The sequence below is a fragment of the Oryx dammah genome, unplaced genomic scaffold (genome assembly GCF_014754425.2).
Source record: "Oryx dammah isolate SB20612 unplaced genomic scaffold, SCBI_Odam_1.1 HiC_scaffold_9, whole genome shotgun sequence".
Lineage (NCBI taxonomy): Eukaryota > Metazoa > Chordata > Mammalia > Artiodactyla > Bovidae > Oryx > Oryx dammah.
This window is the reverse complement of record NW_024070193.1, coordinates 13,242,445-13,255,169: the sequence shown is the minus strand read 5'-3', so window position 1 is coordinate 13,255,169 and position 12,725 is coordinate 13,242,445. Positions and strand designations below refer to the sequence as shown.

The window sequence follows — 12,725 nt, the reverse complement described above, 5'->3', positions numbered from 1 at the left end:
TTTTAAGACTGTTTAGTCCCCTACTGTTTATGCATTCCTCTCCCCTTCTCATCAGCTGGCTCCCCTGTGTCTTGGGGTCAAACCTCCATTCTGGGCACAGCTTTAAGGCTGTTTGGGGGTAAAACGATATACCAGGTATGATGAGCCAGGCACAGAGTCTCAGACAAAGGTCCTCAACCAATGAAGTCCATTACTTTTCCTAACTTGGGGAGTGTCCTTCAAGGACCCTTCCGTGGAGACACCACTGTGGAGTGTTTTGTACAAGTCCATGTGGTTCCCCTGAGGGTTTGGCCTTGCAGAGCTGGATCCCCAATGTCCTACTCCTGTCTTCTCTCTCTTTACCCCTGTAACACTAGCACTGAGAGCCTGAGAGGACTAGGATGAGAGAAAACACCCTCTCTGGCCCCAGCTGATGCAGATAACACGCCCAGAGCCAAGTGCTGTGCAAGGGTTAAAGGACAGCATAGGCACTAAGGGCATAGACACTTCAGGTAAGTGCCTGGCAGGTGTAAGTGCTAAAAAAGCGGTACTTAGAATTACTAATAGCTTCACATTTCTTACTTTTGGCTGACAAGGTGTCCCAAAAGAAAGATGTTAAAACCTTTTCCTCCTCCCTATGAATGGACTACAACCTTGTGTACACAGGATTCACCCTACCTGAATTCCTAGTCCTAGTACAGCCTGCACATTTACTTGGACTGATGCTGCTGCTAAGTCGGTTCAGTCGTGTCCGACTCTGTGCGACCCCACAGATGGCAGCCCTCCAGGCTCCTCCATCCCTGGGATTCTCCAGGCAAGAATACTAGAGTGGGTTGCCATTTCCTTCTCCAACGCATGCATTTACTTGGACAGCCTGCACATTTACTTGCATCTCCTGGTAAATTTCTGAATTAGCAAACTGCTTTGTCCTTAGAGCACAAAGTAGTCCACTTTTACTTACACGGGTCCTTCCTTAGATCCTTTACATAAAAGGGTCTGCAAACGCAAACATAAAACAATAGCCACGAGCTAGAACTCATCTTGTTCTTGGAAAGCAGAAAAGAGCCTGGTACTGTGAAATCTATGGGAAAAAGTCAACATCCACGGCTTATTCTCTGTGCCGACATCCAAAGTCCAGGATGAGGAGAAGCAAAGACTCAGGCAAGGAGCCCAAGGACTTGCCAATGAAGCTTTCTGGACTTCCAGGGCAGGGCCCAATGAGTTTGGCTCAGATTTCTCTGAAAGCCTGAAATACACTGTAGACTCCACTCTTTACTGCAGTTCTGTCTAGAACTAGCCTAGCACCCCTGTGAGGGTAAAGTGAACCCCTGACCCTGAATCCCATCAGATCTGTGGGAAGAGGGGACCAGGTGTTGCACAATCTGGCTGGATTTCTACATGGCAGAGTTTCAACAGACAAACCCCCACATTTCTCCTCTAAAACGTGGGGGGTTCGTTTCTGTTTCTACAGCTGACTCCAGGTGGTCTGACATGAACTCTACCGAAAGAAACCAGATCTTGAGGAGAGCTCACAGAGATGAGCATGGTCTGATGGGAAAACGTCAGGAATGGGGTGAGGTGGTGATAGGGATGGAGCAGGATAATTAAATTCTTAGCTTAAAAGTCCCACTAGGGCACTGAAGACAGAAGGGAATTCTAAGTGAGCTTGGGAGACTGCTGCAAGCCTTCGGTCACTCAACAAGAGAATCCAGTAACCAAGCAACAATGTACACTTGTAAAGTACCAGACAGTACATATGGGATCTGAGACTTATTACACCAACTCAGGGAGCTGAAGAGTAGCACATCAGCATGTAGCCATGACAGGAATATAGGTGAAAGGGGAAAGAAACTAGGTGAAAGAGGATATTATACCAAAACCTGAGATCAATTACCTTGTTTTAGTATATATTACCTCTGTTTTGTTAATAAACATATGATTTAAACACCACCATGATGGTCCTGGTTACACCATAAAAGGTTAAAAGAGGAACTAAGGGTATCAGCCTTGGTATCTCCTAAAAATGAGGAAGAAGAGGGTATTCTCTCCTCTACTTTTCCTTTGATTATAAAAACCTAAACCTCTCTGCTCTTGGGGCTATGCTCCCTTGCCTGCCCCCCGTATTTCTCACAAGCATCCTATGCTAATAAACTCACTCTTTGCCAGCCACTCTGCCTCATACTGAATTCTTTCCACATCGAGACAAAAAAACCTGAGTTTCAATAAGCCCAGGTGAGTGGTTTAAACTAAGAGACAGTGTGTTCGAGTCCCCTCCTAAGGCAGGGATTGTAGGTTCAAGTCTCAATCTGAGGTGCAGATGGGTTCAAGTCCCATCTGACAGAGTATGGCTTTAGCAAGAGAAAGGAATCCACCCCTGAGAGGCCACCGCTCGATGCATGCCCACTGGGAAGGGAGCTCTGGTAGCCGAGGGTCACCACGTGCACCATCACACCAGCTCGGAGACGTTCAGGCCACCAAGTCCTCTCCGTCCTCCTCCCTAAACAGACCCCTAAGCCAACGCCTCCTCTCCATGCCCACTCCACTGCCCTCCCTCCGGCTCTTGTCATATGTCGCAGTGAGATAATGCAACAGCTCTCCTGGGTGTTCTCCTGTCCCCATTTCACCTTTCTGTTGCCTAGAGGCAACCTTCTAGAATGGATGTCTACTCACGCTCCTTCCATGAGACTCAGCATGACACAGAAGGCTCCGTGCAGCTACGCTCAGCTGGGGCCTCAGGCCTCTGCCACCTTCTCTCGTGTTCCAGCCACACCAGCCGCTCCCTGTTCTCCTGCCTCCCCGTCTGGGCTCTCTAGGCTCCCCTTCTGTGATGCTCTTTCCGCTCTGACAAACCTGATGCAAGTGTCACCATTCCCTTCTCCCAACCAGTGACAAATTACACAATTCCCTTCCTAACCTTACCGCTGGCTGAAAGGGTGACTTGAGAGTTATACGTTCAAGAGCTCCTCAAGGATGGCAACCACAAAACACTCATCCCAGCACCCCCCAGCGCCTGACGGCAGGCTCCGTAGAACATAAGTTAGTCAGTGCTGACGCGCCAGCAAGATGCTCACCTTGCAGGCTACCCGGTGTGGACACAGCTTCCCGAAGCCCAGGGGAGGCTGGATGCGGCGGAGCAGAGTGACCACGTCCAGGTGCTTGATCCTTCCCCTGGAGGCGAAGTGCACCATGAGGGCAGGGCAGCACACCCATCCGGGCTTGCAGGCCCTCCCTCCCTCCCCAGGGAGCGCAGCCAACACCCAGAAACAGCTCACACAAGCCAGACGGAACTCTTTCCCACTTACTTTGCCTCGGGGTCATATTCAGACCAGATCCGTTTGAATTCGTCTAAATGGTGAGGCCCCAGAATAGACCAGTCCCGGGTGAGATAATCAAAATTGTCCATGATGACAGCCACGAAGAGGTTGATGATCTGTAAAAGCCAATCGAGAGGAGTTTCAGGTGCAGTGAGGTTAGCTGGGTTCAATCCTAGTGAGTGCTTCCTGATTATAAGGGTCATAAGACATTTGGACCCATTTCTCCCAGAGAGGCTGAAAAACTTTCATTCTAAAGAATGACTAAGAAAAAGCAGGCTTCCAGGTTTCACAAATGGTTTGGGTATAGTCCCCGGGGTGGTGGGGGTAGGTATTGTCTGATCTTTTGAAACACACTGGAGTTTTATAATTTGCACCAAATAACTCACTGTCTTAAGTTACTGCTATGTGTAGTGGCTTTGAGATTTTTATAAAAGAACCAGCAGCCCCAAGAAGCTGGAGTGGTGAAGCCTGTTAGTGAGCACCAAAACCCCTACTACAACAAAGGTGCTTATATTAACACAGGCCTCACTTGGCAGAAAGCTCAACTGCCCAGTGGAGTCTAGAGTGCTTGTCAGCATAAGATACTCCACAGCTATTTGATGGGGCAATATCATTGGTCTGAATCTGCTACATGTATATCTGTCTATTAGAGGAGTGCAGGGGTGTGTGAGGCAATTCCGATCACTCACCAGAAATGCGCAGAGCATATAAAAACTGATGAAATAAACGATGGCAAAGTTGCTCCCACATGTGTACTCCTCCCCGGGGTTGTAATCTGAGTCGGGGTCGCATTGCTTCCCCGGGAGGCAGGCTAGCATGATTTCCTGCCAGGCTTCCCCTGTCGCACACCTTTTTTGGATCAGGCAAAGAAAGAAAGAAGGCATATAAGGCTTAGACCCTCAAGAAATTTTAAGAAAAACATTTTTCAATTAGATCAAAACCTAAGTAATTTGGGAGGAAGGCAGCTTGATTCAGTCAAAATTCTTAAACTGAAAATCCTATTTATTTTCAAATGCAACTTGTATTAGTAAGTGGAGGACCTGTTGCAACTCCCTTTGATAGGCATCAACCACTAGATACAAGCATATCATTTTTTTTCGTATAAAGGGATGTCTGTTTTGTCTTCTCTCTTTTAAACACTTACACTATAATTTTTAAATGATTATTATTTTTAGCGACCTAACACCTGATAGCTTGATTAGATTCCCCATTCAAATCTGTTGAAAGAAAAGAACTGGAAACTAACTTAAAAAGAACTTGCTCTCCAGTCACTAGAGTCAGTAGGAATTACTTGTATGGTTTCTAGAAAGTTCTCATACTTCAAGGCACTCTGTTTATAAAGTTATTAAAAAGAGTTAAAAACGATCCCATATGGCTTGAAATTGTGCATCTCACGATGCTCCCCAAAGACTCTGCAAAAGGCTTCCATGTTCCTGCTAAATTTTCATTTTCCTGGTTGTTTGAGTGCATGCGCCAATATGTGAGCATATACTCCATACCTCCCAGTGGCTCAGCAGACCTACTCATTCACTCCCAAATGGAGAACCTTAAGCCAATCACAATGTGAATGACCAAAAGCCAGCAAAATTCCTCTGTGACTAAAATACTACCATGTCCATGTAAGAATACAAAACAAATACAATAAACCACCAGGACCCAACTACTTTAAGAACCCGGGTCCTCTTTTGCTCTGGAGCCCAAAGCCAGAGACACCTGCTCGGGACTGGACTCGGTCACCTGAAGAGCAGCAGCACTGCCTGGGGAAAGGTCTGGAAATTGTTGTTCCTGTTGATCTGGTTGTTATCTCTCATGGCCACTTTCCCAAACATCTAGAGAGAGATTGTTAGGGGAAAAAGAAAAAAATTTATCATATGGAGAGGAAAAAAAAAAGCCCTCCACATGTGAATTTAGAACTCAAGTTCAGTCAATACCCAAAATGCTTGGCACTTGATTCATCCCACTGAGATGTGCTGGGCTCTGTTCTAACCACTGGGCACATCCTCAGCTCAGCAAGTTCCTACCCTGGGGAAGGGTTGCAGAAATAACCAGACAGGCAAGCCCTCCCAATGGGAGTTCGGCTGGTCCAGCCCCACGGGAAGCACAGAACAGGCTCAGGGGATCCCTGAGGCTGGGGGCTGGTGCCAGGGAAGGCTTCCAGAAGTGAGGTTAAGGATTGGACTGAAGGCTAAGGAGAAGCCAGTCAGGCGACAAGGAGGGCAAAGGGTGCTCCAGGCAGAGGGTGCAAGGCCTGCAAAGGAGCAGAAGCGACATGGCCTGGGTACTCCAGGAAATGAAGCCAAAGTGAGTGTGACAGACAGACCAAAGACAGGCTGTGAACAAGCATGGGGCGCTGGTGGGCTTTGCTCTAAGGGCCAGGAGGCGTTACTGAGTGCTTCACTCACAGAGATTATAGAAGCAGACTGACATTTAGGAAGAGTCTGATGCCCAGCAAAGATTCTTCAGTGAACATAGGGTGGTATGTGTGATGTGGTTTGCAATTCTCTGTAACACTTAAGTTTTACACAAGGACGTTATGGCATAAAAGACCTTTCGGGGCCCAGAGCACCAAAAGCCGCTGAAATACAAGGGCTCAAGCACACTGACTCTTCATTCAAAACTCCTGGTGATGTGGAATCTAGAAAGATGGTACTGATGAACCTATTTGCAGGGCAACAAAGAAGACGCAGACCCAGAGAAGAGACTTACGGACAAAGGCAGGGGGCAGGGCGGTGGTGGAGGAAGGAGAGGGTGGGATGAAGGCAGAGAGTAGCGTGGAAGCATATACGCTACCATACGTAAAATAAATAGCCAACAGGAATTTGCTGTATGACTCAGGGAACTCAAACCGGGGCTCTGTAATAACCTAGAGCAGTGGGAAAGGGTGGGATGTGGGAGGAAGGTTCAAGAAGGAGGGGACATGTGTACAGCTATGACTTATTCATTTTGATGTATGGCAGAAATCAAACCAAGATTGTAAAGTAATTATCCTTCAATTAAAAATAAACAAGTAAAAACCCTGGTGAGTCCTGGTGACTTGCACATGCTTCTCTGCTTTAAGAATACAAAAGTAGGGACCACCACGTCTCTGCCACTGGAATACTTCTCCTCCTCATCACAGCACTCCCTGACCTGAATCAGTGGAGAGCAGGGTAGAGAGACCCCGGGGTGGGGGTGTCCAGGACCACAGACTCCTCCACCTCCCTCTCCCCACAGAGGCTCTGCCCCCAACCCAGCCACTTCATGTTAGGGCTCAGTTGTTAGTGAGCTCCTGTCCCCTCTTCACACCTCACGAGGGGCTGGAGAGCAGCCTCCAGGTCACAGAAGGGCTTGCTTGCATGCTTCTTTTTAGAGGGGCGCTTCTGAGGCAAGAGAATGGTTCACTTCAGCCTCAGCATCTGAAATGCTTTCAGATGATAAACAGACTTTAGTATGGCTCAGTGTCCTCTTAGCAACAGTGGTACAGAGAACAGGACAATTACGGCTTCTTTCAGTGCTTCACTTGCCGTGGCTACACTCACCTGTGGGTTTTCTCCATCAGTTGGCTCTCCTCAGACGCAGGTCGGGGGTGGGGAGAGCCCTAAACCCAGCTTCCCCTGACATGTTCTAACCTTCTCACACCCTTCTAAGCCTGGGGCTCTTGCTGGTACAAGCCCTCTCCTGCAGGGCCAAGTCTTTCTCAACTTCATTGCTCTTCAGCAGCCAAGCCTGACTAAAAAACCATGACCTGCCTTTCCAGTCCACCTGTCCCAAGTGCAGCATGCTGGGGCAATGCAGCAAAGGGATCCAGGGGAGAGGTGCTGGAGCATACCTGCATGCCGATGACCGCGTAGATGAAGAACAGCATGGCGATGAGAAGGGCGACATACGGGAGCGCCTGGAAGACAGGAGGCACTTGGGTCAGTGTGAGCCTCCTGTCCCTGCGGCGCCGATGGCTCGGGGGCGGGGAGGGGAGAAACTGAAGGCCCACTTAGGGAACACCCTCTATTCTTTTCCATACTATACTGAAAGGACATCAGTAGTGAGGAAGAGCTTTGTAAATAAACCCCAGCACAGCAGCACAGCAGCACAGCTTCAGCCCTGAGGACAGCAGCCCATACACCTCGGGTTACGAAGCTGCAGGCATAATGTGCTGGCCCCGGTCATCAACAGTGTGTCCTACTCTTAAATGGTGTTACCTCTCACAATAATGCTTAAATTTACTGCTGGATTCCTTTGTGAAACTACTGTAATTGATAAAATGATTCCAAACTGCTTGCTTCCTTTTTTTGTGGGTGTGTTTGCAGCAGGAGCAAGCAGCTATTTTGCAAAGGAACATCTTTATGCAAAATCACCTTGGGTCTGCTGAAGTACTTCCTTAGAGAGAAGTGTTAGGAGTGGAATTACTGGGTCAGAGGGGAAGAATTACTCTTTGGCTGTGGCTGTAGAAAGCAAGACAGTTTTCTTAAAATGTACCCTTTTTGAAAGAAGTGCAGAGCTGGGGGCTGGGACAGGGAAGAAAAGGAGCTAGCCCTGTGGTGGCTAAGCCTGTTCCCCTCCTTAGGAACATCAAATAAAAGCATGGGTGTGAGGTCAGACAAACCCTTGGTCTTTTAAGCCAAGGCTCCTCAAATGCTTTTCTCCCTCATCTCAGGTGACAGAATATGTCCATGTGCTTAGCATGCCTCCAGGGAGTGCCCAGATTGTTAAGGCCAAGCTCACATGCATAAAGCCTCCACTTGTTCTCCTATCTGAGAAAGGTCATCAGAAAGCCACTGGCTAAAAACCTCCCGACTTGTGCCAGGTCTGGGTCTGTGACTGCCAGCTTGGCCCAGAGCAGCTGCACCATCATGACAGCTGGGCTGGTTAACAGCCCCACAGGGTTAGTTTCAGGCTGTCCTTGCCATACCAACATGCATTTTCTCCCTATATAAGTGTTGAAGAATTTTGTTGGCACAGCTTCTCAACTTTTATGGTCCGCTACTTGGTGACATGGATTTATCTATAGTGACCAAAACCTTTTTAAAAAGGACGAATGACATTACTGCATGAATCATTCTATCTGTATAGCAGCTCAGTCACAAACATTGGTGCTCTGCATTAATAACAGCAGCCTAGGCTTTAATCCCTTTCCAGGACCTAAGCTCACCTGCCTGGAACCCCCACTGGCCCTGCCTCTCTCAGAGCCGCAGCCCGGCTCCATCCACAACCTCATTTTCCCCAACAGGACTCGTGAATTTCCTTCAAATCTCTGGACTGACCTCCTTCCTCAGATGCACACCTTCTCTTTACCTGTTAAAAATCTGCCCACTGTGGAAAAATGTCTCCTAGGATATTAACAACAGTTCCTTGAGACGTGGGGGTGGGTTGTTCTCTGTGTATCTTTGGATAACTCCATTTGTTAATGTGAGCATTTATAGCTTTTGAATTAAAAACTGTCAAAAGATAAAGAAATGAAGATCCATGACTTATTTTCCATTGTTTGTGTGCATCTACAAGCTCCCCAAGTGGTGTACCTCTGGATAAGAATCTGGGCCCCTCCCAGTGGAGTAAGTCCCAAAGACTGGAATATCTGGTGTGGGGTGCCAGAAGGTACAGGAGAAGCTGGGGTCTGTTTGGAACAGCCTGGAGAGTACAGCTGATGAAGGGGACCTGGCTTATACCTAGATGCCCTCCACTGTGCAACCCTGCCAGGCACAGGGTAACCCTTTATGGGGGATGGTGTGCTGGCCCAGGCCAGTTGGTCTCTGACTTTGTATCCATCAACAGATCGGCCACCGGACTGGACTGTGGCAGCCTTACGACGCTTCCCGGGATCGGCTGGGACCCTCCGTCTCTCAGACATCACCATTCACCCCGGGCGTCCTGGGGAGGACTGAGGGGCGTAGAGCCCTGTATCTCTGTCTGTCTTGCAAATGCCGCAGAGCTCTCAGCTGCGGGTCCTTACTGCTCTTTCTTCTGCTTCTTTAAGCAAGTCATCCTAAGTGATTTTCCCAAGCAACGCTGGGCAGGTCTCGTCCGCGTTTTATGTCCTCCATGGACCTTGATGGTTACAGTGGTCCTGCAGAAGGGAGGGTGGATCCTCCACCGATAGGGGACAACCGCCGACTTACACATGATCTTCAAAGACAAAGATGCCCCTGGCATGGCTCTTACCTGGAAGGACTTAATAAAAGTCCACAGCAGCGTCCGGATGCCTTCCCCCCTGCTGAGAAGCTTCACCAATCGCATCACTCGGAAAAGACGGAAAAAGGTGATGGAGATTCTATTGCTCTCTTCAGAGTTCTGAAGGGTTATCATGGAGAGGTCAAACCCAATGGAAAGTAGAACATGCAACACTTTCAGAAAAACAGCAACAGATGCACACAGAGGTGGTAGAGGTAAGAATTAAAGATGTGTTCCTAGGGCCTTCACACCTTACAAAGCATGATATGAAAGGAGAAGTTACATGCTAACAACACAGGGCTTTGGAAAACTGCGTCCACACAGCACATGCATGTCCACGTGGTCTAGAGTGTTAAGAGGAGGACGCTGGGCTGGTCAAGAGTACTGGACACTGATGATGGATGCAAACCACTGCAGACACTGCTCTGGAAGGACAATCATGGGTAATACAGAACAACTAGTGGAGGACTCGACATGGCCAAATAAACTCAAGGGAAAGAGCCAGCCCCCTGGGGACTAGTCACTGATCTTACCCCAGGTGTAGCGGTTGGGACAGGGACACTTTCACTTTCAGTTGGCTTTAAGAAATCAAAGATTGAAAATGCATTAATGAACTGGGAAGGAAGCTGGGGTTCAGGAGAACGGCCCCTCCCCGCTTTCAAACATTCTGTAGTTTGTGTCTCAGGAGAACCCCTGTGCTCCCTCCCTGAGGAAATGCCACGGCACTGCCTGGGGCTGGACTTGAGGGCGGGCAGCCACTGACGCAAGCTCGGACACACCCCTTGCCAATCCACACCCCAGGACGTGATGTTCCAAGGCTGACAGACATCCAGTAGAAGATAGCACTGCAAGACCTCAGGGGCCCCACACACAGAAATGCAGGGTGGGATTCTATTTTCTTAGTCGGGGTTGTGGGTCTGAGGAATGAATTGCTCTGAGGGAAACCACTCCTAACCCTGGCGAACAGGATGACTCTACCAAACAGGGAAAACTGAACGGAAGCTGCCTGTGGTCCTCAAACCTCCCAGACTCCACTCTGCTCCAAGGCCCACAGAACTGGGTGGGGCTGAGTCGGAGCACACAGGAGAGGGGCTGGTTTCCCCCCTGAAGCTGTCACGGCCCCACTGGAAGGCTCGGCTCTAGACAACTCCTGGGAAGAAGCAGCCTAGCACCAGCGTGCCCTGGGCTTCTTCAGCACTGCCTCACCTGAGGTCTGGGTGGGCTCCGGTCCCTAGGGTGCAGAATCCCAGCCCCTGCTGCCCTGTGCTCACCTGTCTCCCCACTCAGGCCGGGAGCCCCCGGGGGCAGGGACCTCACCTCATTCCAGTCACTGCCCAGCACAGTGTCTGGCACTTATCAGAGGTTCAGTAAGTGATTATGAGAATGCAAAGAGGTTCTAAGCTAACTCACAAATATCAGGAGGCATCTTCAAATTCAGCAACGATGGCTGAACAAGGGTTGGGAAGTACCAGCCTTCCCTCCAGTGGGGTCACCTCTGCTGAAGCGGCCGGGCTACCAGGCAGCCAGCACAGGAAGGGGGCTCTTCTGGTTGGGGGGCCATGAACTGCCGGGCACTCTCCAGGGCTCTAGGGAGCCTCTCTGCATGGCGTGTCTGTACAGGTAAGGGATGCGCATGCACAGCTGGATGCACACAACAATCAGCTGGGTTCTCCTCCCTGGAGATACCAGAAGAGGAAAAACTCCATTCTGAAGGCTCACTCTTGCTTACAGCTGCCTCCGAAGACCAAAACTAAAACTGTAAAATTCATAAAATATACGGTATCTGGGCACAACACCTTACAACTGAAATTCAACAGAGAGATTATGAAGCCAGGACTAACAGGTTCTGGTGGGATTAGGAAGAGGTCCCTGCTTCAGCTGGGATGCTCTTTTTACATTCCTTCTATTATCTCACCTCAAAAAAGACTGTATCTCCTTAAAGGGACAGATGATGCTTTTTAACTCATGACTTTAACAAATGAAGGACTTCGTTTACCAAAGTTCTCCTGCTTTCCCACACCATCTCCCTCAGGGTATGTGCAGGGGGCTCCAGGCTCACCCACACAGCTGGCCTGTGAGGTGGTATGTGCATGTGTGTGTGTGCTCAAGGAGACCAGAGTGTGCACAAGACAACACTCTGTGGCATACTTTTTAAAGTCGTGTTAGACCTGCAAGAGAAGAAAAGGCTGGTGGTTGGGGACCACACTCTTTTTGGCCATGACCTGGCTCAAGCCTCTCCAGGAGGGACCTGGCTGACCCCTCCCCTAGCCTGCTCCAAGAATGACAGAGCTTGTACACCCCGCTGGTGACATGGGAAAGTTAGCTGCCAAACGGATTTTTGAAGCGTACGTCTCTTTTTCAACTGCTGTCTCTGAAGTATGTCAGATCTTGGGCTACGAACATGAAACCATGGGTAGTCTTTGTTCAGAAAAAAAAACAAAAAAGAGGAAGAGATAGCATTTGTGGAGGGACAAGGCATCATGACATGCAAGAATGGAAGCACAGGGCAAACGGCACACCAGGTTGCATGCATCCCCAGCACAGCCTGGGACACCCCTCCCCAGCCCCCACGTGCTATGCTGGGCAGGGAGGACGTCACTAGTAGCACTCGGGGGAAAGTGCAAGTTGCCAAAATATCTTACAAACTGAGGGACCCTGAGGATGGCTTTCCTAAACTACAAATGCCAGCCTGATGAAAAGGGCAGGCCAGCTCTCATCCTGGGCTACCCATAGGAACTGTCTGGGGATCTTTACCACTCTGATGCCTGGGTCCCACTTCAAAGATTCTTATTTAAAGGACCTGAAGTATGCCCAAGCTTTGGGTATTTTTAAAAGCTCCCAGGTGGTTCCAACTCAGCCTGTCACTCACAACAGCTCATTCCCTTTAGATCTGGAGCAGCCACACAGAGTGGGGCCACCAGAAAAGCCCACACAAGCTGTTACAGCTAAGCAATAGGTTCTTCTGGGGTTGCTGTGGCTTCAGTACTCAAATGGATGCAAACTGAGTAGGGCCATCCCCATCTTCCTTTCGAGGGATGGAGAAGGCTCACAAACCCAGGGAGCTGGTGATGGGTATAAATGGACCATAAGCACGACACTGCTCTGCCAGACTCCTGGGATCAGCCACAGGACACCCCTAGAGGCCAGGACACTAGGGAAGGTCTCACTCCCCAGGAAGCTTCTACAGTCAGCACTGAGGGCTAAACGGTCAGTCTTCAATAGGGGGGTTTCCAGTGCCACCCTGGGCCCTGGGCTAGATGGCCTTGGTAGCTCCTTCCTGGGATGCCAGTC

At 49.4% G+C, this 12,725-nt stretch overlaps 1 protein-coding gene across 13 annotated transcripts in view; it reads right to left on the bottom strand.

Moving 5' to 3' along the window:
- CACNA1D (calcium voltage-gated channel subunit alpha1 D) overlaps positions 1 to 12,725 on the bottom strand; it is a 347,512-nt gene that overhangs the window by 29,988 nt on the left and 304,799 nt on the right. For all 13 annotated transcript variants that reach the window (XM_040247200.1, XM_040247204.1, XM_040247206.1 and 10 more), the window contains 6 exons: positions 9,426 to 9,554; positions 7,102 to 7,167; positions 5,031 to 5,122; positions 3,983 to 4,142; positions 3,282 to 3,409; positions 3,051 to 3,147 (listed from right to left, as the gene is read on the bottom strand). In XM_040247200.1, coding sequence (XP_040103134.1) covers positions 3,051 to 3,147; positions 3,282 to 3,409; positions 3,983 to 4,142; positions 5,031 to 5,122; positions 7,102 to 7,167; positions 9,426 to 9,554 — 672 coding nt within the window. The remainder of the gene's footprint in view (positions 1 to 3,050; positions 3,148 to 3,281; positions 3,410 to 3,982; positions 4,143 to 5,030; positions 5,123 to 7,101; positions 7,168 to 9,425; positions 9,555 to 12,725) is intronic.